General features: G+C 53.2%; 1 protein-coding gene across 8 annotated transcripts; it reads right to left on the reverse strand.

Annotated features, from left to right (window-relative positions):
* Positions 1-4052: 4052 nt before the first annotated feature.
* On the reverse strand, positions 4053-24352 carry GPR156 (G protein-coupled receptor 156). 8 transcript variants are annotated; one of them, XM_083811710.1, is made up of 11 exons: positions 24108-24352; positions 22001-23282; positions 15349-15610; positions 13655-13791; positions 12672-12807; positions 12439-12549; positions 11471-11596; positions 10824-10919; positions 7967-8203; positions 6289-6447; positions 4060-5717 (listed from the first exon to the last, which is right to left on the reverse strand). In XM_083811710.1, exons 3-11 carry the CDS (start codon positions 15463-15465, stop codon positions 4509-4511), a joined length of 2328 nt encoding a protein of 775 aa, XP_083667836.1. In that variant the 5' UTR covers positions 15466-15610; positions 22001-23282; positions 24108-24352; the 3' UTR covers positions 4060-4508. The 8 variants fall into 8 exon arrangements, with proteins under 8 accessions (XP_083667841.1, XP_083667836.1, XP_083667835.1 ...); XM_083811709.1 differs by lacking the exon at positions 24108-24352 and adding an exon at positions 23882-24096; XM_083811713.1 differs by lacking the exon at positions 22001-23282.
* Positions 24353-27479: the final 3127 nt, after the last annotated feature.

Here is a 27479-nt window from a genome sequence, read left to right on the forward strand (position 1 = left end):
AAGTCTTTATCCAGCACCTGTATTTGGGAACTGTTTGTAGAAACACAGCTGCTTTCAAACAAGGACTTGAATGTGCTGTAACTGTGTACAGCGTATCCTACTGCTCATGGATCTGCCTAGCAGCGCTGTAAATTCAAGGTGCGATTGCATCAGCTAATGCTATCCCTGCCGTTCTCTTTGGTTTGAAATACCGCCCTGCTCATTTGGGTTAGATAGGAGATGTAATTGCCTGGAAACCAGCACACACCTCCAGGAGGGTGCCCTGCCGGTTGTATTCACCTCGTTCAATAAAATGTGTGTGACATTCCTGCATTGAATCACATCATCGGGACACTCTGCGTGGTGTGACTTCATTTTCACCTCCTGTGGGCACCTTGGTGGATACCGGGGGCTTCCTAAGGAACTGGGCTTCCTATGGATGACCTAAGTGATGGGAAGCTCTGACAAGGAAAGGCTTGTCAGGGTTTCTGCACTGGCCAGGCACAGGTGCACCTCTCATCCTGCAGGAGATGTGCTGGGAGGAAACATCAGAACATGAGGGATGAACAGGCCTTGCCCTGTGAGCGTACTGAAGTACGGCTGGTAAACCCAGCACCCGATGAGTACTGGGAACCCCTGGCCTGTTGCAGGCTTTCAGAGAAAACATTCAGTTCCCCCTGACTCCCAGGATAGTTGCCTTTCCGATGTCCTGACTACCGATGAATATTTCTACTCATCTGCTTTTCGAGACTGTGGACTGAATCTAGCACTTCACAAACTCTTTCAAGTAGGCCTCGGAGGTCCTTTGTCCGAGTAGGCCAGTGATCCTGGGAAGAAAGGGCCACACTCTTCACCAGCACAAAAAGAGAGTAGGTTAAAGAAGGAAGAACAGCTCTTGACAAGAAGACAGCACTGGCATGAGAACAAGTAGATAAAAATAGGCTATGAAAAGACGTGGGCTGGAAATCACAAATAAGTTTCCTCCCCGTCAGAATGAGGTTCTGGAATAACCTGCCAAGAAAACTCCTAGTGACTCCCAGGATGGACTGTGATAAATTAACAAGGGGAACTTCATGACTCACTGCCTGTCATAGCCAGGGAATACGACGATGACTAGGAGATCCCTCCTAGCCCCGCATTCCTGCTGATATGATAACAGGAGTCTGTGTACGGTGCAGTAAATGCTGAATCACTGGGCACTTTTTATAGCTGGGTGCAAAGTATCTTGCAACCGTTCTGTCTGCAAGAACCTCCAGGGGAAAAAAAAAAAAAAAAAGGAAAGAAAGAAAGAAAGAAAGAAAGAAAGAAAGAAAGAAAGAAAGAAAGAAAGAAAGAAAGAAAGAAAATGAAAGAAAATTAAAATAAAATAAAATAAAATAAAATAAAATAAAATAAAATAAAATAAAATAAAATAAATCCTTATGTAAAGGATAGCACCCTGGCAGCAAAAAACATAAAGCTGCAGATGCCTGAGACAGAAGGAGACCAGCTCAGCTAGAGGCGCCTCCACACAGGGGAGAGGTGGTAGTGTGGGCATGAAAGCGAGAGCCCTCGCTGTGAGCACTGAGAGGTGCGTGCTTGGAGGTGAGCGTGCTCCATAGGCTTTGATCCACAACTTTAATGCAGGAAAGACACTTAACTTAGAGCCGTGTTTGCATGCCCCATGCACTCACCCTGCCATGTGTGTGGGGAGATTGTTTCCACAGTGCACGGTCATAAAATATAGCAGGAAGTTATTTCACATCTACTGCTAAAACAGCCACATTTCTCCTACCTTCTCAGGACCCATAGGGGTTTTTAATTTTTTTTATTATTTTTTTTTCTGTCCCCCAAGGACAAGACCACTTTCTGCAGCACAAGGCTGTGACCAGGGTGCAGTTTGCACTGATGCGTTTGGTGCCTCACAACTGGAGACCTAGAGCTTTGCAGTCCCAGCTTTAAGTGCAGACTTTGGGGTAACAGCAGCAGCTGGAGGAGTACCTAGAGGTAGAGGCCAAGGAGGAGGCACACGTGAAGAACTGGATAAGGTAAGAAAGAGACTGGCCAGGTATCTGGGCTCAGGAGAACAACGTTGCTCAGGAGGAGAGCAGTTCACTGCAGCCCTCATGGCTGTTGGGCTTTAGGACAACTCTTACAAAGCTTCTTCCAGACCTGTAAAGGTCCCATATTGATGTGGGCACTCCCTCACCTCCCCAAAACCCGCAACCCACATCATCTAGAGACCCAGAGCCACCAACTGCTGCTCCCCACATTGCCACATCCCACAGCTAGCAATGCTCTTTCTTATCTCTGTGAACTGGGGAGAGGCCCTTCACAGGCCACCTGGGGAGCATCTCCTGTCGCACCGTACATGGCAGGGCTCAAGTACACTGTCTGAGGTGGCTTTGTCATCTCCTCCTATGAGCCTGTTTGCAGACAGTAGCTGGAATCCGGAGAGGTGCAGGGCCAGAAGGGAAAGAATGCATTGGAGATGCAGCTCGCAAAGCTGGAAACGTTCAGAGGACCTCATTGCTTGTATGGGATGTTGATACTACAGGACCCCCAGGTGAGAGACAGCTCTCTTTGAGCTATCTCTGTAGCCAACAGCAAGAAAATACAGATTGGGGCACTCATGGTCCTGCTGCCACAGCTCTCATGGTCTGCCTTTCTGCCATGGCAGAATGTGCAGCCCTGCCCCTACAGCTGTTCACAAACCTTGGGTTCTGGGCAAAGCCCAAATTAAAACGCATTGGATCACGTGGTGGGGAGAGAAGGGCTCCTCCAAAGGATGTACAAGGAGCTGTTGGGGAACCAAACACCTGATTTAGTGCCTGATGTCTAAAGATAAGGTGCAGGAATGCTCCTGTGTATATGCAATGCCAGATGCAAAGTTCCCATAAAGCTAATGGCAATAAAAGACAGCCCACCATCTCGCTGTTCTCTCCTCTCACGTGCAGGCAGCCTGGTCCACTACGTGGTGCTCTGGCTCTTCCCACCTGGATCCAACGCGTGTTCCTTGCTAGGCACAGGACGAGGCTGGAGCCGGGAGCTGCCTAAAGCACCAGTGAGTGCTCGTGTGCACACACGTGTGCATGTATGCACGGTGTCAGCCCTCTGTGTGTACATGGAAAGTATGTCTTTCCCCCTGGCATGTGGCTTTCCTTTGTGGCTGCTCGTGACCCGACAGAGCAAAGAAATTGCCCTAAATTCCAATGAAGAGTTTCCAAACAAACCATCGGTTCAAAGTCCTCCAGAGGATTTTTCTGCCTTCACTAGTAAATTTTAAGTTAATTTTTATATCAGTTGCTTCCAGATGGCTTAGCGTTCGATCGTTCCCCATGACCACCCTGCCATCTCTCCTGGCCCCAGAGCAAACTCTAACCATGCTTAAGGAGGACAGAAGACCCCCTCACATCTCACCCTCAGGGGGACCCGCAGCAGGCAGAGCCCCCTTCTTGCCATATCCCACCTGGTAGGCACCAAACCCCAGGACACCAAACCCCACTGCTTTGCCCACCTCCCCTGCAGGGGAGGCAGTGGTGGTCAGGAACGGGTGGCAGCCCCAGCCCTTTGCCCACCACCTGCCTGCTGTGGTTAGCATCCATCTGGCCCCACAGCTGGGGAAGGGGACACCTGTGCCCCCCAGGACGTGGGATTTGGGAATTGGGATCACCCTTTGGAGAGTTTCCGTACTGGGAACAATGAGGGGCTGTGGGGATATTGTTCTCCTTAAGGTGATTGGGTTTGGCATTTGCCCTAGGAATGCAGGATTCAGCAAATCCGGAGAAGAAGTGCTGGGGAAGAAAAGGTGGTGCTGGTGAGGGGATACAACAGTGAGATACTTGACCTTCATAAAGGGTAGTGAGAGGGATGTGCATCGTTCAAAGCTGGGTTGGGGGTGCCTCCGTTACCATCCCTTTCAGCAAAGGCATCCTGCCTCCAAAGGGGTCTCCGTGGGCTGGGCTTCAGGTTTCAGAGCCCCTCGCTTCTCCTGTGAAGGCAGCTACACGCTTGAAATGCCTCCACAAACATCCCAACGATAGCGGGCACACCGCTTTTACTGCTTTGATATTTCTCAGACAAAAAAATTAAACAGACTGTATTAATTTAAACAAACCTAAAACATTCCAGGCTACTTCATCCACCACAAAGGCATACGGAAGGGCACACAAGCTGCAGGAAAAAAAAAAAAAAAGAGAGAGAGAGAGAGAGAGAAACCTTTTCAGATCCTCTTTAAGATTGCTTGCTTGTCCTTTCCTTCAGCGCCAACCTGAGTCTAACCTACGACTGTGCAACCGAGCTGCACAAAACGCAAGGCCACCTCCAAAGATGTCACCTTTGGACTCCACGCTCATGCTCAGACACTACCAAGCCTCACCAGAGTCTCCATCGTGCCCTCAGCTGTGAGGCCGTGGCTTTGCCACGGCTGCAAGTGCTCCTGCTGTCTCCATCCCAGAGGGATGCATTTATTTTGCATCACCGTGTTTTCTTTCACAGAGCGTGCTTTGGGAGGAAGGGGGCACTCGCCTTTGGGACGGGGGTGCTCGCGGTCACACAAACGTGGGTTTCAGATCTTCTTTGAAGTTCACAACAGGCTGATCCCTGCCCTGGGGCTCCAGCCAGCATCCTGCAGCCCCACCGGGCTCCGTGTCCGTGTCCGTGCTGCTGCTGCTGCCCAGGGAGCCGCGGGGGCTGTGCAGGCAGGCCTGGCAGCAGGGCCGGTGGCAGCAGGGAAACATCTCCTCGGAGCTGCTGCTGGAGTCCGAGTCCGGGTAATGGTACAGCGAGTGCAGGGCGGGACGAGCTGGCATCCCCGGGGCACCCCGCTGCCGCCAGTCCCACGGGGAAGCATCGTGGTGAATTTCTGGGCCCGTGCCGCTCGCCTCCCAGCCCTGGGGCTCCGGCCATCCCTCGGTGGGGATGGATAGAGAGGATGGTGCTGGGTAATGGAGCCCTCTGTCAGCTCCCTCGCCTTCCCTCCCCATGGCGAGGCGTGCTGGCTCCCCACGGCCCCGTGTGCCCAGCCTGCTGACTGCCGAGCTGGCCGCACACCGGGGGCGAGGGGATGGGGACATGGGGAAGCCGGCAGAGGCAGGGGGCAGCGGGACATGCCGCCGCCGCCTCGTCAGGTAGGGGCTGAGGGGATTGCGGGCGGCTGGGTACCCCTCCTGCGCCCCCCACATCCCTGCCCCATGTGCAGGGAAGGCCGGGCTGCAGGTCCTGCCGTCCAGGCTCAGATCTTGCAAGATTTCCTGCAGCTTCTCACTGCTTACGTAGCTGACCTTGGGGGGATGCTCTCTGGATGCAGTAGCTGAGACGTCCTGGCCAGGTTCCAGAGGATGCCCCTTCCCTGCAAGCATCCCATGTTCCTGGGCATCTTTTGGGCTGCATTCAGGGTTGTCCCCCACATCAAAAAGCAGCACCGGAGAGCAATCAGGCTCCTCTGGCAGCACGTGCTCATGACTCACACATTTCCAGAGATCCTGAGCATCACCACTAAAAGGCACCAGACTGTGTGGTGATGCATGCAGCAACTGAGGAGGCTGCTGCCCGTCCTGCTCTGGATCCAGGGGGCAGCAGTCCCCAGGCACATCCCCACCGGCCGCAGCGCAGCCACGCCGCTCACCGTGCCACCCTGTGCTCCGGGTGCAGGGAGCCAGCACCGCGGGGTCGCAGCCGCCCTCCGCAGACATCAGCCTCATCAGCTTCTCCTTGGCGTTGTTCACTTGCTCCTGCAGGCTCTCGATCACGGCGTTTTTCTGCATCGAACACACAAACGTGTCAAGCACGGGTAGGTAAACGCTGAGGATTCAAAAGTGGACGGGGCAAAAAATGAGTCGCCCTTCTCTGTGCAGAGAGGAGCTCTGAGACAGCCTGCAAAAGCCAGCTGGGACCTCCTCCTCCCCAGTGCACCCTAGAGCCCTCAGGCATGGGGGACAGTGGCTCCCTGAGTGCAGGAGAGGGAGCAGGGGCTGGGGGCTTTCCTGAGAGGCTGCAGCTCCCCTCTAAATTCACCTTATATTTGACCAGGCTGTGGAAACCAGGCTTTTCTGCTCTCTTCCTTCCACTTATATATATATATATAATATATATATATTTATATATATATATTTTTAAATCAGGCCATCTATTTTATGCCCAAATTTTGGCACTTCAGGATGAGGATGCAGAATGACAGGACAAAACCAATCAGCTCCTCCCCTCCAGATGGGGGACTGGGGTGTAGCAAAGGGCTGCCCACCCCACCAAGCCTTGGCACACAAAGGGCAGGGCGTGAAGAGGCCACTGAGACCCCATGGCCATGGCATCAGGGCCGGCAGAGCCCCCTACCTCCGTCAGCAGCCGCTTCATGGAGTTTTTCTCCCCTATCAGCTGGTAGAGCTGCTCCTCGCTGTACACCGAGTGGCAGCTCCTGCTCGGGCTGGTGAAATATTTTGCCATGTGGCTCAGGGTTTGGCTTTCTTCTTCAAAGGCCTTCCACTGCCTGAGCTGTGGGGCACAAGGAGCTGTTACTGGCACGGTGCGTGCGGAGGGAGGCAGCTGCCGCTCGGGGAGAAGGAGACAAAGGGACAGAGGGAGGGAGACAAAGGCGGGGTGTGACGGATGAGCGCAGGGACAGGCAGCCAGGGAGGTGGCGAAGCAGTGCTCTGAGCATCCCACATGTCTGAACCCTGCCCGGTCCCTGGCTTGGCTTTTAACACAGAGAGAGCTGTGCTGCAACCTTCAAGCATGCTGTACAAGCCCCCTCCCCTTCCCCTGACTCTGTAACAAAGAGAGCATCACACACGCTGCCTAGTCCCTGAATCGCTGGTGACAAGGCGTAAACCAGCAGCACTTAATATCTGTTTTCTTGTCTCTCGTCTTGCACAGCCCGGCTCCCGCTGCTCATCGATCTCAGAAGAGCAATAGAAGAGCAAGCCCATTAGGAAAAACAAGCCGATGAATTAAAAGATTCAAGTTAAATAAAATGCTCAAGGCCCCCAGGCTACATGGAGGAAGAGCAGAGGCAGAAGGCAGGATGGACTGGTGCAGCGCAGCTCGGCTGCTTCTCCGTCCCCGCTCAGGGATCACCAGCGGGCTTGGTGCTCGCCCCAGGAGGGCTCCCAAGAGCTGGTGATCCACTGGGTTGGGGCCCTGTGGTTACACCAACCAACCCCAGAAGGATTGCCAAGGTGGGCAGGGACCTCTGGAGATCATCTTGTCCCCCCCAGTCAGACAGGAGTGGGCTGCCCGTGGATGCATACAGCTGGGTTGTGAGCATCCCTCCACAGGGAGACACCATAGCCTCTCTGGGAAATCTGTGCCATTGTCTGACCACCTTCACAGCAAGAAAAAATAAAAAAATAAAAAAAAAAAACACCACCCTTTTTCTGATGTTTAAACAAAATTTCCTGTGTTTCAGACTGTGTCCGTTGTCTCCTGTCCCATCACTGGACACCACTGAGAAGAGCCTGGCTCCCCCTTCCCTCCTCCTCCCCATCAGGTATTTGTGCATGTGGGTGAGATCCCCCGAGACCTCTCTTGCACAGATCTGCTCTTTCCTCTGTTTCACCTCTTCCTCCTTTCCTCACCTCATTTCCTTGAGCCCTAACATTCCTCCAAACATAAATCTGAGTAAACAACTGCTTCCTCTCGCTGTGACAATGGGAGCATTTTTCTCACTAACGTCACGGTCAGATGCACCGGGCTCCTCCTGGAGGACGTGGGAAGCAGAAGAGCCGAGCTGGGTCACAAAAGGCTTCCTTAAAGCACCGCTGAGTTTCCTCCTTTGAGAGTGCACGTGGGGTATGAGGTGAGGACACGGGGGACCTGGCGAGGGCTGTGGGCAAAAAAACTCAGCCCTCGGAGATTCAAGGGACTTGCTTGGGGAAGCAGAGCCACCGGGTTTTGGAGGTTGAGCTGTGCAGGTGAGCCCAAATATTTGGGGAAAGCAGCAGGAAATACAAGTGTTAAACCCCAAAAACATGCCTGTTTCCAGGCTGGTCTCTGTACAGTGCTGGCAGCGTACCTGCGGGACGAAGATGAAGCAGTTGATCGTAGTCGTACACACAAAGATGCCCCCGGAGGTGAAACCAAACAGCAAGTTGTGCCAAGCGCGGAAGAAACGGTGAACTAAGAAGACGGCACCGGCCACCAGGAAAATGAGGTTGACCCCCACGACGAGCGTCAGGGACTGGTTGACCGGCGGGGAGCTGACGTTGTCGGTCAGGCCGGCCAGGTACGTCCCGTAGAGCAGCAGGACGCTCTGCAAGCAGAAGACGAGGCCTGCCTTCAGAAGGGAGATTGGCAGAGCGGGGATAATTACAGCCTGACACTCGGTGCCATCCTAATTAATGCCCTTTGATCTCTCGTGTGGCGGGCGCTGTGCAGCGCGGTGAGAGCCCAGCAGGCCGCTGCAGGCCGGGGGATGCTTTGTCAGCAGCGGCGGGGTGGGAGGGCAGGGCTGGTGGCACTGGCAGGACCTGCGGGGTGCCAGGCCATGCCACGGGGCAGGGCACGGCCAGGAGAGGCAGGGAGAGGAGGGAAAGCTTCCTCTGTGGTGGAGCAGGAACGGCAAAGATGGAGGGGAGAGGAAAATCCCCGCGGGGACACGGTGGTGGTGGGACATACTGCAACAACACACCTCTGACGGGGCAGAAAGAAGGCTCAGAAGGGCATTCAGAAGGAAAAAGCAAGACAGAAAAAGCAGGGGGTTAGGCTGGAGGGAAGAGGATGTCCTTGCTGCCTCTTCAAATAGAAATCCAGGAAACTCCCTGGTTCAATTCTTTCCCCTTCCCCGCTTCCTGCCTGACGCCAGCGGCAGTGGAAGGGGCTGAAGAAGGGCTCTGCGCACAGCTATCCTCTCCCCAGGTCTCACTCCCAGGCAACACCGAGTATTTTTTGCCCTCCTCTGTTATCACAGGTCGTGGTCTGCTTTCAGGGTCCTTTGGAAATGCCATCTAACAAATTCCCTGCTCATGCAAGGACCCAAATACTGGGCACACGACTCCTACATAATCCCTGCACTACCTAGCAAGTGCAGCTGTCGGCCTTTTACTACTAAAAAATATAAAATTGTTATTTGGGCATCAGGCAGTCCTTTTTTATGACCAGTGGCACATGTTTTGTAGACCCTTCTGGACCCCTCTGTGCAGTGGCTGCTTGCTGACCACTGCGGGGGTTATGGGCTGAGGGTTATGGGCTGGAGGGACTCTGACAGGCAGAGGAGGCTCACATCCTTGGACACTGCCGAGCCTCCCGACTTAAGAGCACCGTGAGTTCTCATGGGAGAACGGCAATAGTGAGACCTAGGAACTAAGCTGACACCCAGATCTGCTCCATAGGATCTGCGCAGGATAACCACATTCACCTACAAACACAGGGCCCAAAGGCAAGCCAAGTCCTAAGCGAGAAAATAACAGCACCAAAGTCCCGTTTAATATTCATGTAGTCTACTGGAGACACAGACAAAAACACTGCCAGCTGGTAAATTAGGACTTTAAATAAGCACAGGACTTAGTTTTGTTGTTGTTTTGAATCTTGAGCAGAGGCCTGTACTCCTAATTCAATGGATGACCTTGGCAAGCCATTTCTGTCCGTTGCTCCGTGCCAGTAAAACCAGGATAATGCACTGAGTGGCTTCACAAAGAGCTGAGCACAGTAATGCCTTGGAAAATAAGAAGTGTGATGTACACGCAGAGACAGAGCCTACTCTCACATTAGTGTAAATCCAGATTAACTCCAGAGAAACCACTAAAGCAATACCTCTGTGACACCTGGTAGATAGGATCAGGGTCAGGTTCAAGGCAATGCTAATGAGGAGTACCTGTGACTGGGAATGTTTTGTTGTGAATGAGAGGAACAAAAAGAGTTTGGAGGAGCTGCAGGCAAAAGCATTACTCGTCTAAGCCCTGAAGAAACCTAACACAAACTGTGGACAAAGTCAGGGATGGAGATGTAGCACCAAAAGTGGCTGCCCAGGGAAGGTCTGAAATCCCCAGCACCAAAGGTCTTTTGAGGACAGACTAGGCTAATGTCTTTAAAATGAAGTGGAGGGGAGAGAAGGACTTGGCAGTGTCCTGAGGTCTCTTTCTGCTCTTATTCCTATGGTTCTTGGTAGATGGTCAATGACTATTACATTACGGTGAGTCAGAAAGGAACTGCTTGTGTTGCATGCGGGGACAGAGCCATTTGCAAAGGAAGGCTGTGATCTCACAAGGTTCATCAAAATCAGCTTGCTGAAATGCTTCCAACCTCTGCCAACCCAGAGACACATGAGACCACGGATAATTACAGCTATAATTATACCTATATAGTTACATCAGTATAACTAACTCTTCTGGAATATGAATGGCCACATACAACGTTACGCCAGTGAAAGTGTATTTCAGTGGTATAATTAAGCTGATAAACATCCTGTGAAGGTAGACACCACGCACTTGTCGTCAGCACCTCCTTGATTTGAAGTCAGACGACTCAGGGTCTGAGCTGCACAGTGCATCACTGGGGCAGACGCTGAACTGAAGCTTCATGGAAAAAGTGAGCTTTAGAAAACATTAAGACACAAGTTTTAAGGAGGGAGATAGATGAGGCACGGGTGGTTACAGGCCAAGAACTGTAGAGAGAGCACGTGCATAGTGTGTGCAGAAGAGACAGTGGGGCAGGGAGAAACTGGCTAACAGGGCTTTTACAAGGGAATGCAAGAAAACATCAAGATGAGAAGAAATAGGGTTGGGAGGCTTTCAAGATGAACAGGAGCAGTTGGGACCTGCAATGCACATGTAGCTCAGGAGAGCAGAGAAACTACAAATGCTGCTAAACAGTTATGGCTGTGAGACTGGGAGGAGGTGAGATACAACGCAATAATCAATAGAGAGGTTACGTACCTTAAACCCTAAAATGAGAACGAGCCAAAGATCGGAATAAAGAGATGCACAGGACTGCATCCGGCTCACTGAACAGGTCATGCCTTTCTCTGTCGCCTAGGAGGCAATGGGAAGGCAGAAGTGAAGGCTGCTGCCCCTGTCTGGGAGCAGGGACAGACCGATGGGCGACAGGTCTACAAATCCGAGCAGGTCTCCTCTGTAAACTCCTAAAGGGAAATGCCAAATCTGGTGCTGCTGGGGCGGGCAGTTAAATCATGAATATTTTGGTATTCTGCTTGCAGTGGGGCTGGTTAAGCCTTTTTCTAAAGCATCTGTGGATGCCATGGTCCTCTTCTGTGCCACCCAGATGACCTGCACACACTGGTCAAGACCATTCACTAGACCCCACTGCTTGGCCAGCCGAAGCTCTGCAAACAGATATCCCCTTCCTGGTTGGGGTGCATGGACCTGGAAATCTTGCAGCTGAACCCCATCTCTGAAATAGGCCACAGACAAAGCCAACCTGGAGAACCCCAAAGGCTTTTTGGCTTTTCTGTCTGTCTTGTCTTTAAACAGCACCTCCAAAAGCCTGACCATCCACCAGCATTGCTCCCAGAGATCAGACAGGACACAGCATAGTGCTGCACCACCTCTCCTCATCCCTTTACCCGCACTGAGACGCTGAGGCTTCGGAAACACTGGACCGGATCGGAGAAGACCCACGTCAAGAGCAATACAGCGTCTGCCAACACCAACACTGCCACCATCGCCAGCAACTGGAGGTCTTTGATAATCTGCAAACACGCAGGAAGTGTTACAGTCAGTGGTAAATGGGCACCAGCAACCTCCATTCCCCTGGGTCTCATTCTAGTTGTCTCTTCCAAGGGATGTGTTCAACCTAATACTTCCCCCTGGAGCGGAGTCCAACAGCTTACCTACAGCCCATCACCTACATCTCTGCCTCCAGCTCCCAGGCTCTTGGAGACCCAGCCAGGCTTGGGACCAGGTATGAGCCCTCCCTGACTGCATGGCTAGCTGGTAAATGCCATGGCAGGAAATGGCACTTCCAGAAAAAGAGTATCATCCATTACACCCGTATCACAAACAGAGAGAAAAAAGGTGGAGGTGGAGAAAAAAAAAAAAAAAAAAAAAAAAAGCTGATAGGATTATCATTTCATGAGATTAACACAGAGTTTGGTGCCTGAGGAATGGGAGTCCTCGCTGCAAAACCTCACATCTCACCTCCCTTCTTTTCACTGTTGGAAAGTGGCCCCATAAAGCTGTAAGCACACTTTTGTATGCACAAATGTACATAGTGGCTCGCATTTCCCTCCCAGCTGCCCTATCCCCTTCCTCCAGCACTGTGGGGGAGCACCCAGTGCTCCCACCACACAGAAGATCCGACGCACCTGGGCTGGCCCTCTTCCAGACACCCTTGAGGACACCTGGTTTTGCTCATCCCACACCAACCGCACATAAACGAGGAGCCCCAACCCAACTAGGTGTGCAGCCAGACCTCTGCCTGAGGTATCCAGTTGCATGTGCACCATCCCAGTTACTCACTGGGCTTATCGGCCATTCCAGACTGGTTTGGGACTGTCTGGTGTCTGTCCTGCTCTGGGGGCTGTCTACTCACCACCCGCTTGTCCGGCACCCGCTGGGTGAACACCTTGTAGAGCCGCCAGCTCTTCCCCAGGACAGGGCCCAGCACCAGGGAGGTCCCCACGCACAGCAGGCAGAGCCGCACCTGCGGGACGAGGTGGAAATGGGGGCACTGGGGGTAAGGAGGCCAGGAGGTGATGCACCCGTTGCTCCCACCCGTGTCCACACACGTACATGTGTGTTAAGACACAGCCGTGCCCCGCTCACCTGGATAAGCGTTTCCACCGAGTGTCTGGACGGCAGGCTCTGCTCCTGAATCCCAAAGAGGTAAGCACTAGTGTAAGTCAAGCCACTGCCCAGCAGGGTCACAACGTTCAGATTGGGGCTGGACATCTTCACGATCCTCCGGGAGACAAAGCAGGGAAGGCGGTGACGGTTACTGAGCGCGGTGGCCTGGCAGCACCGGGGCAAGGCCCCGTGGCAGGGACGGAGGTGGCCACAGGGGATGGTCCCTGGCCCCATACTTTAAATCGTAGTCCTTTTGCCATACCCTGACACTCCCGGCAGGCAGCAGGACCTCCACCCCGAGCGCAGGCTCAAACACAGGAAGCTGCCATTAACATTCGGGTTACAGCTTCCCCCCCCCCCCCATAACTTTACCCATAACAACTGTGTTCGGGAAGGGGGGAATCATTTCCTTTCAGGGCCCTTGAGCTCCTCCCTGGCTCTTGCTGCCTCCAAAGCCACACAGAGCCTGGAGACCAACCTGTCTCTCCTCCTCCCTGCCTTCCTCCCCGTGCCCCAGCCCCGGTGGACAGCACCCACCAGCTCGCCCTCTGTGCTGCTCGCACAAACAGGCCTCCTCTGTGCCTCCAGGTTCAGTAGGCAGCCCAGCTGCAGTGCAAGTAAATAACGCATGTTCCTTACAGTTTCTCTCTGAGGATGTCCTTGGGGGGCCTAAATAATTTAGCAACCAATTAAGACGGCCACCAAACTCAACACTGCTCTGATGAAACCAGGAGTGGCTCCATAGCAGCAGGGAAACAGGCATGCTGTTGAGAGCACGGTGGCTTTGCTCCTGGGGCTGTGCTGCTCAAATGATGCTCTCAAGACCATGGGGCAGAGGGGAAACCAGCTCTTTTTCTCCTCACCCCTGCTGATGGTTTCTTAAGTAGCACCTTTGAGATGACACCATGCGCTGCTTCTCCAGCCATGAGAAGCCACGGCAGCCCCTTCACGCACATCCTTACCTGTTTTTCCTGAAGCGAATGGTGAAGACCAGAAAGAAGAGGGCTAGCAGGACTCCTCCGGTCAGGAACGTCCACACGACGCCCAGGAGAGCAGCAGAGAAAGATGGGGAGCTCTTCCCGCTGCGGTCAGAAGACGTCTGAGGAAGGCAAAAGGGGTGAGGAGGAAGAGGACACTTCTGGGGCTCCCAGCGAAGGAGGTCTCTACACTGCCATGATTGTTCAGCCAGAAAGGACATGAAACAGCATCTCTCAAACCTCTCTCCCTGAGCAGACACCCCTGCCTGAGACCAAGACCTGCCAGCAGGGCTGATGAGAGGTGTGTAGACAGGACACACTCTGCCACACTTCTTTGGGAAGAAAGGTAGGGCACCCTTTGCTAGCCATCCCCACCTTTATCCCCATCTTGCAACAACACACCCAGCTAGGCTCCGTCTGTCTCCCAGCTCTAACTAAAACTAACTTGGTCCTAGGTAGACATCAGCTGAAGAGGGTTCAGGGCAGCTCCATGTCACCGCCACACAGCCAGGGACAGTCTGTGGGACCCCAGCTCTAGGCAGCTCAAGAGCTTTTGGGGTGCAGCGTGAGATGGCACCATGCTGGGCCCAGGGCTGCTTGGTAATGAAAAATCTCGGCCAGGAAAGAAAGACAGCCAAGAGCAGAGCACAGGGATCCCTGGGGAGATGTTCTCCTGCCACCTGCCACCTGCTGCCCACCTCATCTTCCCCCTCCCTATCTCCCAGGTGGGGTGACACCGGTCTTTTGGCTCTCCAACAAAGGAAGACCACACCAAATGGTGCAGGTGGTCAAGCAGGTTGCTCATCCTCACCTCGCACCAGGATTTGCTGCACAAAAAACCCCATCGTGCTGCACAAATGAGGGCCACCTCACACCACGCTTGAAAAATCCCACTTCACTCCCAGCTGCATCCACCAGCAGCATCTTTCCACCTCTGGCTGCTGCTGAAAGCATTGCTGCAACTTCTTCTTGGGAACTTCTCAGGGAAGAGAAGCACACTGTGGTTTCCACTTTCCCTTTGCAAACACACACACGCCACACACCGACTGCTGTTTTTCCCCAGCCGTCAGTGGTCTGCGACTACGTGAAGTTGGAGCACTTCATCTGCTGCTGAGCAGAGTAAATCCCAGCCCTAGCAGGTGGAATATTAATTGTAGCAAAGCTGCCAGGGCCCGGGGAGCCAAGCAGCTTATGGTCTTCTAATTAAACGCCCGTGTTCGTGCAGAGCCCAGCAGAGACTGAGGCGGCCGAGCCCCGCTGCTCCCTCCAGCAGCCTCACGTGGAGCCAAGCGCAAGCACGCGCATCCATCCCTGTGTCGCTTCTGCTGGCCTGGTGCTGGGGGCAGGTGCCATTTATTACAGATGATGGCTTTTAATTAAATGCTGCTCTGTTAATATTTGAAAAGCCCTTTGAAGTGCCAGGGGTTGGGAAAGGCCAGGGGCAGAGAAGGGCATCCCAGGCCCGCTCCTAAGCAGCTCTGAGGCTGGGAGCGCTGTCATGGTTGCATCCTCGCCTTCTGGCCACCCACTGAGCGCCAGGCTCTTTTTGGAGGCCATCCCAGGAGAGGACAGCATGTGGCCTCTGGCTGGGGGGCACCACTTCGCTGCCATGCCCCTGAGCCCTTCTCCATCCCTTCGCCCAAATCCCCTTCCACGGAGGAACCCTCATGCTCCCCCACCTCCGTACGTACGACTGTGATGGTGCAGAGCTCCCGCAGCGTCCTCTGCTGCTGCTCCTGGCTGCCGAAACCGGGGTTGCCATCGCAGAGGTCGGAGCAGTTGAATCCCGGCTCCATAGCACATCCTCAGCCTTCATCCAGAGCCGGGCCGGGGAGCGGTCACCTCCCCGCGTCCCTCGGGGCGTCTCCGCCACGCGGCGATTCAGCGCGGGGCGCAGGTCCTCACGCAGCACAGTGGCATCCCGTCACCCTTCGGGGCACCCTGCAGACCAACACACGGCGGGGTCACAGCAGCCACCGGACCCCCGCCGCAGAGACAAAGCCGGGCACGTGCCCGTCCTGGCACCCCGGCACCCGTGCGCTCCCCCCGCGTGCCACCGTTGCCTCCGCTCCCCTTGTTGTACCTCTTTTTGGTGAGGTTTTTAGTAGGCTTCATTACCATTTTAGACATGAGGTCATACTTACCCTCAAGAATCCCAACCCAATTACCATTGTCACCGGTTTTAATTAGCTTCCAATACACGGCCTTAAGCAAGGCTCCCACCGCTAGGAGCTGGAGAGGACATGCGAAAGCTCCCTCCGTGACTGCTGGTAATGACAGGTGGGGGCAAAATATTTATCCGAACAACCCCCTGGGGCTGACCCCAGCAGATGAAGCCCTGTGCACCCCCAAAACGCCACCCCACTGATGCTGGGCTTCATGCCTCCTCAGAAGCATTACACAGACCAGAAGCCCCTTCTTAGGAAAAGCTGCCGTCATTACGTGCGCAAAGAAAGGCTAAATTAAGAGGAAGCGTGGTCCTCAGGACCTGCTCTGTAACTTGCTCTGCTTCACCTGGGGTAATCAAGACCCAAGTGCCAGAGATGCTGCAGGCATCCTTCTTGGCTCCTGTGAGCTGATGTCCAGCTTTAGAGAAGCCGCTTACAAGTCCCAGCCCCAGCACATCGGGGTCAGCACTCATCCGAAATCAGAAGAATCTCCCCGGGAAGCTGCCCCCTGGGAACGCTGGCACGCGATTATGCAAACGGCTCCCACGTAATTTTGATAAAAAAAAGCTGGCCGCCGAGGACAATTAGCGCTCATTAGCATGCGATAAAGCAAGCCGTAGCACGGATATTGCCAAAACGCAACAGGCGCTTCCCCTCCAGCTCCTGCCTCTAATTAGGGCTGGCTGAAAGGTCCTGCTGCAGGATGCCTCGGCGACCCCAAGCACGACCCGGTGGCCACCTCTCCTCACGGCCAGGAGCAGAAGGAACCACAGGGCACCACGGGACTGCAGTTCCTGACACGTGCTCTGCTCACCTTGCTCCTCCTGCCCCTCGCTCCCCACAGCCCCATATCCACCAGGCTGGTAGATCACAGTGACCAACTTTTGGCCACGGCCGAGCATCGGCGTGCAGGTGGACGTGACCCAACAAGCCTGAAGTTGGTAGGAAACGAGCGGCTGGACGGCACGCAAAAAAAATTAGCGCCACCACCTTCTAGCATAGAAAGGAAGCAGTGGTTGTTAAAAACATTTGGATGCGGGCAATTTGCATTCTTCTCAGTGTCTTCAGGTCTGGAAGTCTGTTTCTTTAGATCCTCCAAGACCCAAGATTATTTGTCTGCCAATGCTGAGCAGCTGTATACTAAAGCATAAAAATCCCGCAAAAAACACAGTGATGTCTAAATGCAAATCTTGACTGTCTCAAAGTTTCTTCTTGCCTTCGTATCCTTTCTGAAAAAGCAGAGGAAAAAAAGAAAACTTAAAGAAGCTGAAAAATTGATGCAAAACGCATGAGCCCAGAGCAGGCAGAATGAACGTTTCACCCCGACCGATTCTTTTTGATCCAGCTTTGAAGGAGAGACTTCTTCCCCCCAAAAATGAGGCAATGTCACAGCTCAGTGAATCAAAAGGTGGAAAACTGAAGAAGTCAATTTGCAGACAAAAGCATAATTACATTCAGAAGTGTGACGTTTTTCGGAAGCCCTGCAATCCTGTTTGGCCATATCGGCCTTGACAGAAACGGCGCAGGCACCGCTCTGCAGCGGGAGGGATGCTGGAGAAGGACCTTTGTGGGGAAGAGCTGCGCGAGGAGATGCCTGCATGGCCGGCCACCTCCTGAGCATCTACTGCGTGCCAGAGGAGACAACAGGGCAGCACGGCAGGTGGAGCTGAGCCCCTCCTGCCTGTTCACCCATGGAGCTGCTGCCACCACCGATGGGAGATGGGGTTCTGCCGGTGGGGACAGTCCCGTCTAGACGTGATGCCAACCCCACACTTAAACCATCGAGTTGTCCAAGAACTATTCCAGCAGGATGAACACACAAGATGGGGTTTTGCAATTCAGAAAATGCTGGCTCTTCCGAGAAGGTTTGCGCTGTTCCCTTCTGCTGTTCTTGCCCAACAAGATCCCTTCTTGTTTGACCTGAGAAACCTGCAGCATTGCCAACCCCAAGGCGATCAAAAAAAAATCACAAGCTAGGCTTACCGCAACGCCCCCCCAACACAGCTATGTAAAAATCTCCAGTTAAAACACACAGGGTATCTGAAGCTTATTTTTAATTTATATTTAAAACTTCAGCATCTAAGTTTTCACGCTTTCCCCTGCAAACACTTACAAAGAAAGGAAAGCCAAGAAGCTCGGGCCATCATGCAACCCTAAAATGTGGGTTACAAACCCTCAGTCCCTGGTAGCTCCTACATCATGTCTTCTTCCCACCCAGACACAAGGTGCTGCAGTGGGCAGTGTCCCCAGCCATGTCCCCTCTGTGGTCACCTCCAGGCTACGCTGATAAGCGTTGGCACCTTGCTGCACACAGAGGTGGGAGACGCTGGACAAGCTGCTCCCTTCTGCGAGCACACAGGGAGCTGGCTGGGTGGCTCTGAAACCTGAAATTTAGTCTTTACTGAAGCCAGTTGCAATTTTGAGGCATCCTTCCCCTTTCTGATAGCATCTCCCAAGCTGACAGAGGCAATTGTTTCTGAATGCTGATCTTGCTGATCACCCCAGGGCTGTGTGTCTGCCGGACACGTAGCTCTGCCACCGGTCTTTCTCTCTCCCCCTGGCTTTCCCATGCACCCATTATCCACCCACGACTGTAAAACGGTCCTGCGTGCGTTCACATCCACCTTCCAGATACGGAAGCACCGCTTGCAGTTGTTGAGGCATAAAGTTTTTTCAACAGAGGTTAAATACCTGCCCCGCTCTTTTCGGTTCTTTGGTATCCATCCCGAATTTAAAGAAACCTCTATGCAAAATAAATAAATAAATAAAACAAAATTTTAATTTTTTTTTTTTTTGAAGCTCCACATGGTCCTGCGAGGAGTTGACTTGTCAGTCTCCCACTTGGGAGCTGATAAGGTTTTTATCGCTCTCACCTTAATTGCTGTACAGCGATGGGCACGCGAGAGGCAGAGGCGGGCGGACGGACTTTCAGACTGGAGATGCTCAGAGGAAGGAAAACCGCCTTTTCCCAGGCTGTTTCCACCATTTCAACACCGCTGCTTCCCGCTCTGCCCCCAGCAGTGCTCTGAGGCATGGCCCAGCCCCGAGCAGCTCCGCAGGTGGCTGTGGCCACCGGCTCCGTCAGCTCCCTGCCTCCGAGGTGCTCGCACCGGCCCGGCTGCAACGTGCTCGGCAGCTTGGCGGGGAGGCGCAGCCTGCAATTTTCCCCCTCGTTACTGTACCGGGTAACAAAGGCCGATCATTTAGGGTGCTGATTTACAAGAGCGATCTAGGCTGTGGTTGAGGTGTGTATGGCTTAATTAAAATAGAGGTTCGCTCCTCGCTGAAGCCGTTCGCGGCTGAGCTGTCGAGCGCAGGGGACGAAGAGGCCACAGAGGGGATATGTTCATAAAGTTACATTTCAGGTGGAGGCCGTGCCCTCGAGAGCTCTCCATTTCAGGAGCTGGCAGAGAGGCACGGCTGCTCTTTCGTGCAACCAGACACCGGCCCCTCGCAGCCTCCCGAGCCCCGACACACCTGTGCCTTCGCAGGCTGGGCTGGGACGGCAGCGCTACAAAGGCAGACCACCACAAACCCAGGGAGGGCTGCTAACCCTAAAAGCCCAACATCACTTATATTTGTATTTTTTTCCCCCCTTTTAAATCTTTGGAAACCAGCCGACAGGCCGTGTCCCTGAAAGAGGAGGCAGAACGGTCTACGGTGACCTGGTTCTGGATATTTCCCCCCTGGGAGCGAGGCCGGGGCCAAGGCTGTGGGAGCTGGAGGAGCTGCCCCCGGCTCGCCCCGCTGAAGGAGATGAACGCCCCGGTCCCTCACTCTGCTGGGCGAAGCAGCCGCCCCACGCAGGGCCAGGGCCACGCGGGTTGCCACGAGGCTCGCCTCGTCCGCAGCGCCCTGGCACCGAGCGGGTGAGGTGATGCCGTGAGGCCGGCACACGAAGGACACGACACGTAAAAGAGATGCCGGCTGCAACTCAACACTGGCTGCGTCTGGGCGACGGCTGCTGGTTACCAGGGATCCAGTTTCCCAGGTCTCCTCCGAGCAGCTGTGGGGCAGTGGAAAACCCAGGTCTTGGCTCCAGCAACCCCCAGAAGAGCCCAGACGGGGCGAAACGCACTGGCCCTGGCGGGCATCCCACCCTGAGCAAACGGTGCGGGAGCGTGGCATCCCCACAGCGCCTCTGTGTTTGCAACCTTTCCTCCCCCTGCTCCTTCCAGCCAGCCTGAAGCACCGCGGCTTGCTCGGGGACCCGCAGTTCCCCGGCTGCGGGCTGACCGGCCCCGCGTCCCGCAAGCACGCAAAGCGTCCCCGCAGCCCCCCGGGGGCCGGCAGCACCGGGGCAGGGGCAGGGCAGCGGGGGCTCGGCCTCTCCCCCCCGACCACCCCGAGGAAAGCCCCCGGACCCACCTGAAAGCGCCCGACCCGCTCTCCCGGCACGGCTCAAGCACGGCTGGGCACGGCTCAAGCACGGTTCAGCACGGCTCGGCACGGCTCGGAGGCGGGCTGCGGGGAGGGGCCGGGGCTGCCGCGCTCCTCCCGCCCGGCTCGGCTCGGCTCGGCTCCTCCAAGCCCAAAAACCGGCCGGGGATGGCGAGCGAGGCCCCGTGGCCAGCAGTAGCCGGGGGATCTCCCTGCGTGCCCCCCGACGGCCCCGCTGCCCGCTCTCAGCATCCCCCCGCCGCCCCTTGCCCTCCTCCGCGTCCCCCAGCCTCATTAACTTCTCGGCCTCTGCCCGCTCCGTTTTACCACTTTTCTTCCCCGGCTTCTTTCGCCAAAATCTCGGCTCCCCTGCCAGCACCAAAGTTTCCGTCCCAGCCCGGAGCACGGTGCCAGGCGCCGCTGGAAAGCGCTGCTTGCGGACAGGCGCTGGGCCACGCAGGTTTTCTCTCTCCGTGCGCTTCTGTTTACCTCATTAGCTGCCTCCGCCAGGCCTTGGCATGAACCGTGCTAATTTTTTCACTCCTGCTGCTTCCCAAACCCGCAGAGCTGTGGACTGGGCACGGCCTCGGTCTGCACAGGAGCGGGGAGGTAGGTAGGGCCCGGCGGTGCCGCTCAGTGCTGTCCTAAGTGCAGGGACCCGTCAGTTCCCCAGCCTGCAAGGAGCTCTGTCAGGTCCCCAGCACCCAAATCGTGGCCACCAGCCCCAGCAGCACCTCCCACCCCTCCAAAAAAAGCCTCTTGGAAATCTTTGGTAGACCCAGGCGCTCTGCTTAGACCCTGCCCAGACCCAGTGGTCTGAAAGCCGGGGACCCCAACGTTGGTTAACGCTGTGTTACGGCCCCAAAAGTGGCACCGTGATTTGCAGAGCATTCCCAGCTCACAGTGACTAAAATAAGAGCCCGCAGTCTCCCCGTGCCTCTGGAAATCCGGTCACTTCTCAGGCATGCAGACTGGATTTACCAATCCGGTCTCCGCCTCCGTAAAACCGGGATGATGAACTGAAATGTCTCACGGAGGGAGGAGAGCACGAACCTGACTGTTCGCACAGGAACAGGAGGTCAGTGCGTTATTTCTGGTTCCTCTCCTTCCTAACAGAAAGCGCTCGGCCTGTCGCAGTGACTCATACTTAATAATAACGAGCTCCTCGTAAGCGGTGATAATAGGAAATCTGTGCTTTGTGCACGTTTCGGCTTCACTCCTCGGTTTAGCTCTCAAAATCAAAGCTCTGGAGCAGGGACGTTTCTGCTGCCACTCACCTCGTCTCTCACTCCTTGCCCAACAGAAGCAGGACCTCGCCTCCTCCAGCTCTGCAGCCACCCACGGTCTGGGTGCTGTCACAGAGGCCGTGGTGGTGGCACCCAAGGTCACCCATTTTTCCTGTATTTTTCTCCAGCTGTTTTCCACGCCTCGGCCTGGCTCATTCTCCATCCTCTTTTAAATATCTCATGGAAAAGTGAGACTGTGGAGCTACCCGGGGGTGTTTCAGTGCCTGATACAAAAGATAAGTCACCTCTTCACGTCTCCCCTGGTTCTTCACCCCCAGCACCTCACCCACTCTTCCTCCCTCTGCGCACCTTTTTACCTACCGTGCTCCCTGGAGCCTTCCTGAGTGTCACCAAGGCACAGCACCTCCTTCTGGTGACGTGACCCATCCTGTTCGCTCCAAGGTGTGCCCAACAATGATTTCATATTTACTTTAAGATGACAGTTTTAAAAAGTTGGCCTTGAGCTGATTTTTGTGCAACGAGACCCCCCTACTTACCAGCCACCATCCAGCAGGACCTCTCAGGCAAGTTGCAGAGTTTCAGCCCATTTATCCCACATGGGATTTCCATCCCCAGGAGCTCACACTCAGAGTGCTGCACAGGACGGAATTAAAACCAGCCTCTGTTTTAACTATGGCTTCTGGTCATCTGCTGAACTCTTCACAAGCTACCCAATTTTCAGTCAAATTTCACCAAGTTTCCTACAGGATGAACCGCACTTTTTATTTTCTTCGGTTTTGGGAAAGTTATTCTCTTTGAAAAGCCAAATTCCTATCCGACTACCTACGATTGTCCTGACTTTGCTGATGTTGATTGCAATCAGGCAACTAACTGCTTCTGGGGCTGTGACGAACTCTTTATCCACCACGATGAAATGTGAAAGGTGTGTGCCGGATGGATACCTCCTCCGTGGGGAAATTATAATCCGGCACCCTTAGAAACTCTCAAGAGGCTTCGCTGTGGCCTGCAGGCAGTCTCTACAGATATGTCCCAGAATTAAATTCTCTATGCAAATACCGTTTTCTTTTCACACATGGCAAATAAGCCTGTAGAGAGACATCCATCCTGGGCCTCGTTTGACGAGGCAGTCAATTGTCCTCGCAGGCATGCATGGAGTACTCCCTCTTGGGCTTTACTAATTAGCACGCTGATCTACATACAGTCTGCTCTGAATTACCTGTAGCTCTAAAACAGGTAACGTTGCCATTAACATAAAGCACCACCTTTATCTCTTTCACTTGCTATCTCCTTTCTCAGCATGCGGCAGCCAGCGATTGTAACGTCTCAGCTGAAGAAAGCATTTGGCCATGCTTAGGCAACACCAGTTTTGTGCCGTTTATTCTCATAAGTGAGATTTTTTTCCCCACTTTTTCCTCTTACTGCCTAAGTTTCTTATTCTGGAATTTAAATGATTAGTTTCTTCTTTTCATATACTCATCCCACTTAGTCCATGGCCCCTCAAGTTTAAATTGTTGAGGTTTTAGCCCATTAGAAGACCCTCTTGGTGGGGTTAGTTGAAAATTTCCTTCTGTTTCCAGCCAGTCTCCAGTCCAAGGGCCTGGGTGCTGGACCTTGGGCAGCTCCATCCCCATGGACCAGGGCTGAGTGAACCACAGAGCGCAGCCTCTCCGCAAACACCAGCCATGGGTTTCACCTCCAGGAGCTCCTGTCTTCTCCTTCCAGCTCACAGGAACAGGACCTTGGAGGTGGTCGCTTGGACGTTCTCCTTCTCCGAGGTTCCCGGAACCTCAAACACTCCCTTGTTATTGCCACACCGTCCTGTTGGGTGTGCAACATTTCAGAAATTGTCTCATAGCAGAAGCTGCCCACTATAATTGTGTGCCTTGTTAAGGCACCTGGGGACGTGTGGACCACTCTTGCAAACTGAGCCTAAGAGCTACACTCGGGGCAGTTCCCTGCTGCTTGCTGCATTCCTCCCAGCACATCCTGGAAGACTGTCCATTCAGCTGGTCAGTCTCTGCCAGGAAAGGTTAGCTGAGGACAGCAGCATGGACTAGGTCACCTCTTGACATGCCCATTCATACCTATCCTCTATGTTGCTGTGAATTGCTTCAGGATGCCTTTTTAACTCACTCCTGCCATAGCAAAACATTAGGCCAGTTTGTGCTGCCCCATCCAGGGCAAGGGCACACAGCACTGCATCTTCTGAGACTGGAAGTAATTTCTCAGAAAGATGATCCCACAGCCTGCATTTGGTTGACGTGGGTCCCACCATTGCTAGGCGAACATGCCAAAACCTTAGGAGTGCTCCAGGTGAGGAAAGGACTAAGCAAAAGTGGTGAGAAACAGAGGAATCCAGGGGAAAACTTTTAAGGACAGGGTAGAAGAAAAGTACCTACTAGTGACACAAGACTTACATCCTCTTGTAAGCAGAAGCCATGGCACTTATAGAAGCCCAAGGCAGGAATATCAGCTGCAGCGTGGTTTCCACCATGCCCAGAACTCAAGCTCACTCCCACCAGTGGAAACTGGTTTGCTAGCAACACCCTGCTCATCCTGCCTGTTTCTTATGCAAAGTAATCCAAAATTCACCCGACAGGAGGTCAGAAAGTTACAGGAGGCTTGGGCCCGAGACGTTACCACCTTGCAGCCACGGTTCAGCAATTTCCCCACAAGAAATGAGCTGGTGCTTGCAGTGGAACAGCCGGTGTGCTTTAGCTGCCCCCATCCCTTCTGCTCCTCCTGTTAAAAGCAGGACGATGAGAGTGTTAAAAACTCTCTGAAGACTTTCTGCATATTGCCAGTGGTAGGGATCAGCCTGTCTGCAGATGGGGCAGAGGGGCTGGGTCTGCCGCAAATGTAGGGCAGCTGGCTGGAGCTCTATCAGATGTGGGACGGAGGCCTGTTGGTTTCCCACACCCTTTCCTAATTATTATTTTCTGGGGAAGGCACCAGGAGGAACACAGGAGATTAAGAATTAGGTACCACGTCAGGTGAAAGAGAGGCAGGGCAGGGTTTCTAAGAAAACAGCAGGTCAACGCCACGCAGCTGCGTAGTGGTGTGGTGGAGGAGGCACCAAACGCTTATCTGGCTGTGGCAAATGAGGATCTCCACACGGACACGGTCCCAGGAATGTGAGGCAAACAATTGCCTCATCTTTGACAAGATCCTCTCCAATCAGTTGGGATCATTCCCATTTTTGAGAGCGATATCCTGAGGGAATGAGGCTTATTCAGCGTGTGTGTTCATCTGTCCACCGTCCCCACTTCGTCAATTTTTAGGCCTACTGGCAAATTGCAATGAATTTATCAGTGGGTTGGGACTCTTCAAGCTATTAAGTTTTGACAAGTTTCAGTAGCTGGACAGAGAGAGAAACCTGGTGAATCATCCCCTGTCCCTCTATAGCGAGGGACAGGAGCAGGTACACAGCTCCTGTGGGACACTGGCAAATTCCAGGCAGAAGCACTCCTTATGGCAAGCCAGAGGGCCTGCTGGTGGGAAGACTGGTGGACATCCTCCATAGAGTTGCCCACAGACTGAAATCCTTCCTTTACCATCACGTGGGAAATGGGAAAAAAGCAAACAAGCCCATAGTTTACTGCTTATTGCTTTTTCTACTTGTATTTTCCATTGGAAACTATTTTTTTTTATCAGTCCTCACTTTTGATGAACGTCAATTTTTTGAATGTTGATTTTTTGACTAATGTCCTCCAAAGTTTGGTGGTTCTTCAGCAAAAGACCACTAGGGACCTGTGTCCCACACCGACACTTTGGAGGACAGAGCTCCTGAGGAATCCAGCCGGGGTTTGCACAAGCCCAGTGCATGCTGACACAGGATACCGGGAGTTTTGCTAATTTTAGGTAGGCGACCGGTCATGCCAGATGTATCCAATAAACCTGCCTGCTCTTTCCTTTAATACAGTCTTGCTGTATTATTTTTATTAAAGGTTTAGCACGGCCTGGAACCCAGGGGAAGCGTTCAGCTTCTTTGATGCTAATCTGAACCACCAAAGCTTTCAAGGTTCGCTCCGTGCTGCCAGCAACACCCAACCCCAGCGGCGATTAGTGGTCTCCTGGGAGGTATCTCAGCCTCCTAGGATGTGACAGGGAAACAATAAAGTCTCCAGTGGCGCTGCGTTTCAGCTGTGCCCGTCTGCTAAATAACAGGTGGTAAATGATAGTTTCCTTCAATTGTAGCAGCTCATGACTGCTTGTGGAGTCACACAATGATCTCACCTCGGTTATTCACCGTGTTCTTTCTTCTACCTGGCACTGTGAAGATGTTTTTCTTTCTAACAATAGAGAATAAAAACAAAAACAAAAACAAAACCCTTTCTATTAACACAGATCTAACACGCAGCCAGTGCACAACAGAAGCATCCCGTGTTTCTGGCTCTGGCCGCCACATCTGAAGCACTTTGCTTATTACGTTTTGCTTGTTACAGGCCTTTTCAGGTGGTCCTTTGCCACAGCAGGGGGCCTGGTCCTCGTCCTGGCTGCTAAGAAGGGATGACAACATGAGGACTGAACGGGAAAAGGAGCACAATGGGGGTCACAGAAATTATCCCTTCTGTGTAAGGGAGAACAATGAGAGAAGAAAGGGAGCACTGCGTGCAGGCAGGTGGGAGCAATGGTAGGCTACTAGGGCTGAATCGGTCTGCTGAATCCATGCGAAGCCTCATCTTTCACAAGGACACTGCTGTTAGCTTCAGGGACAAAGGCAGAATGGGTATGAGAAAGAGGGCCAGGAAATTACCGCTGCCCACATTTTGAGTGGATACAAATGTCAAAATTTAATAAACTTGACTTCAGGGAAGGAACCGGCACAGATGGGAAGGTGAAAAAAGTGGACTGGTACCTCTGAAGGGACTGACACCTGGAGCCATGCATCTGGCAGCCAGTGTTTTTAAGAAATCTGCCAAGTCAGGAGCAGATCGGTATGTCTGAAGAGCAGCAAACACAGAGAGGGTGAGCAGCACGGAGAGGGAAAGGCAGCTGAAGGGAGGGTTGCGGTGCAGTTCCTCCACGCCCAGCCTCAGGCCCACGCTTTGCAGTTTATTCCTTTATGGCATCAACACGAGATCTTGGGTGATGACATTATCTGGGGGGGGGAGGGAAGACAAACATATCCCGGAGGAAGAAGAGGTTGAACTTCAGGACCTGAGCACCAGCTACTGAATGACGTTAAAGGCTGCGGGTTGTATGGAGCGTGCTTTAAGCCAGGCCACAGCTCTGCTGCAGGCCAGGAGTTTGTAGCTGAAGGTAGAAAAGAAAGTGGAGCAGGAACTGGAGAAGGAGAGATGACCGTGACACAAAAAGGCAAATGCAGCCCTGGCACACAAGTTGCCAATTATCCCTTGCTCTTTGCAAGAGCCAGCACACACACAAAAAATTACATGAAGTAAAACTATTGTTTAAAATGTGGCTTTGCTGCAGCTTTCTGTGGGTGCACAACACCCAATTTAACAACTGCTTCAGTACACCTTGACAGCGATGGGCGTCGATCTAAATACATCCGCATTTTACGCCTAAAATATAAGTCACATGGCAGATTTTCCACCTTCTTTAAAGTTATTTTGAGTCAGGGATGCGTGCCTCAAAATCGAGGATCACCAGTGCAGGCTTCATATGAGATAAATACACTGGCCACTTTGTTGCTACTAAGAAACTTGAAGCAGTTACAGCAGATTGCTTTACGAAACTTTAGAAACCGAGATGGGAAAATGTTTTACAACCCACAGCAGCTTTGGCTGCGAGAGGTTGCTGTTATTTAAGAGCATTATAATCACTGACTTCATAGAGCTGCACGCACCAGCCCTGATGTTGTAAACTCCTCAGTCTCTCTGAAGCTTTTGAAAGCCATTCATCGTGGCTTTAAAACTAAAAGAAACACACCCTTTTTTTTTTTTTTCTTCCTTAAGAAAAGGAGCCTTTGAAAAAGTTCATGAATAGATGTTTACCAATGAAATTTGCATAGAGAAGAAAATTATGACTGGATAAAAGATCACGAAGACA

The sequence above is a fragment of the Anser anser genome (assembly GCF_964211835.1).
Source record: "Anser anser genome assembly, chromosome: 1".
Classification (NCBI taxonomy): Eukaryota; Metazoa; Chordata; class Aves; order Anseriformes; family Anatidae; genus Anser; species Anser anser.

Excerpts from the sequence above, each read along its gene's own strand:
- GPR156 (XM_083811713.1), bottom strand. The coding sequence starts at position 15,465 with ATGGAGCCGGGATTCAACTGCTCCGACCTCTGCGATGGCAACCCCGGT. Across the intron at positions 12,808-13,654 it reads ATTCGCTTCAGGAAAAACAG|GATCGTGAAGATGTCCAGCC; the intron begins GTAAGGATGTGC and ends TGTCTCCCGGAG. Across the intron at positions 8,204-10,823 it reads TTCTCATTTTAGGGTTTAAG|AGCGTCCTGCTGCTCTACGG; the intron begins GTACGTAACCTC and ends TTCTGCTTGCAG.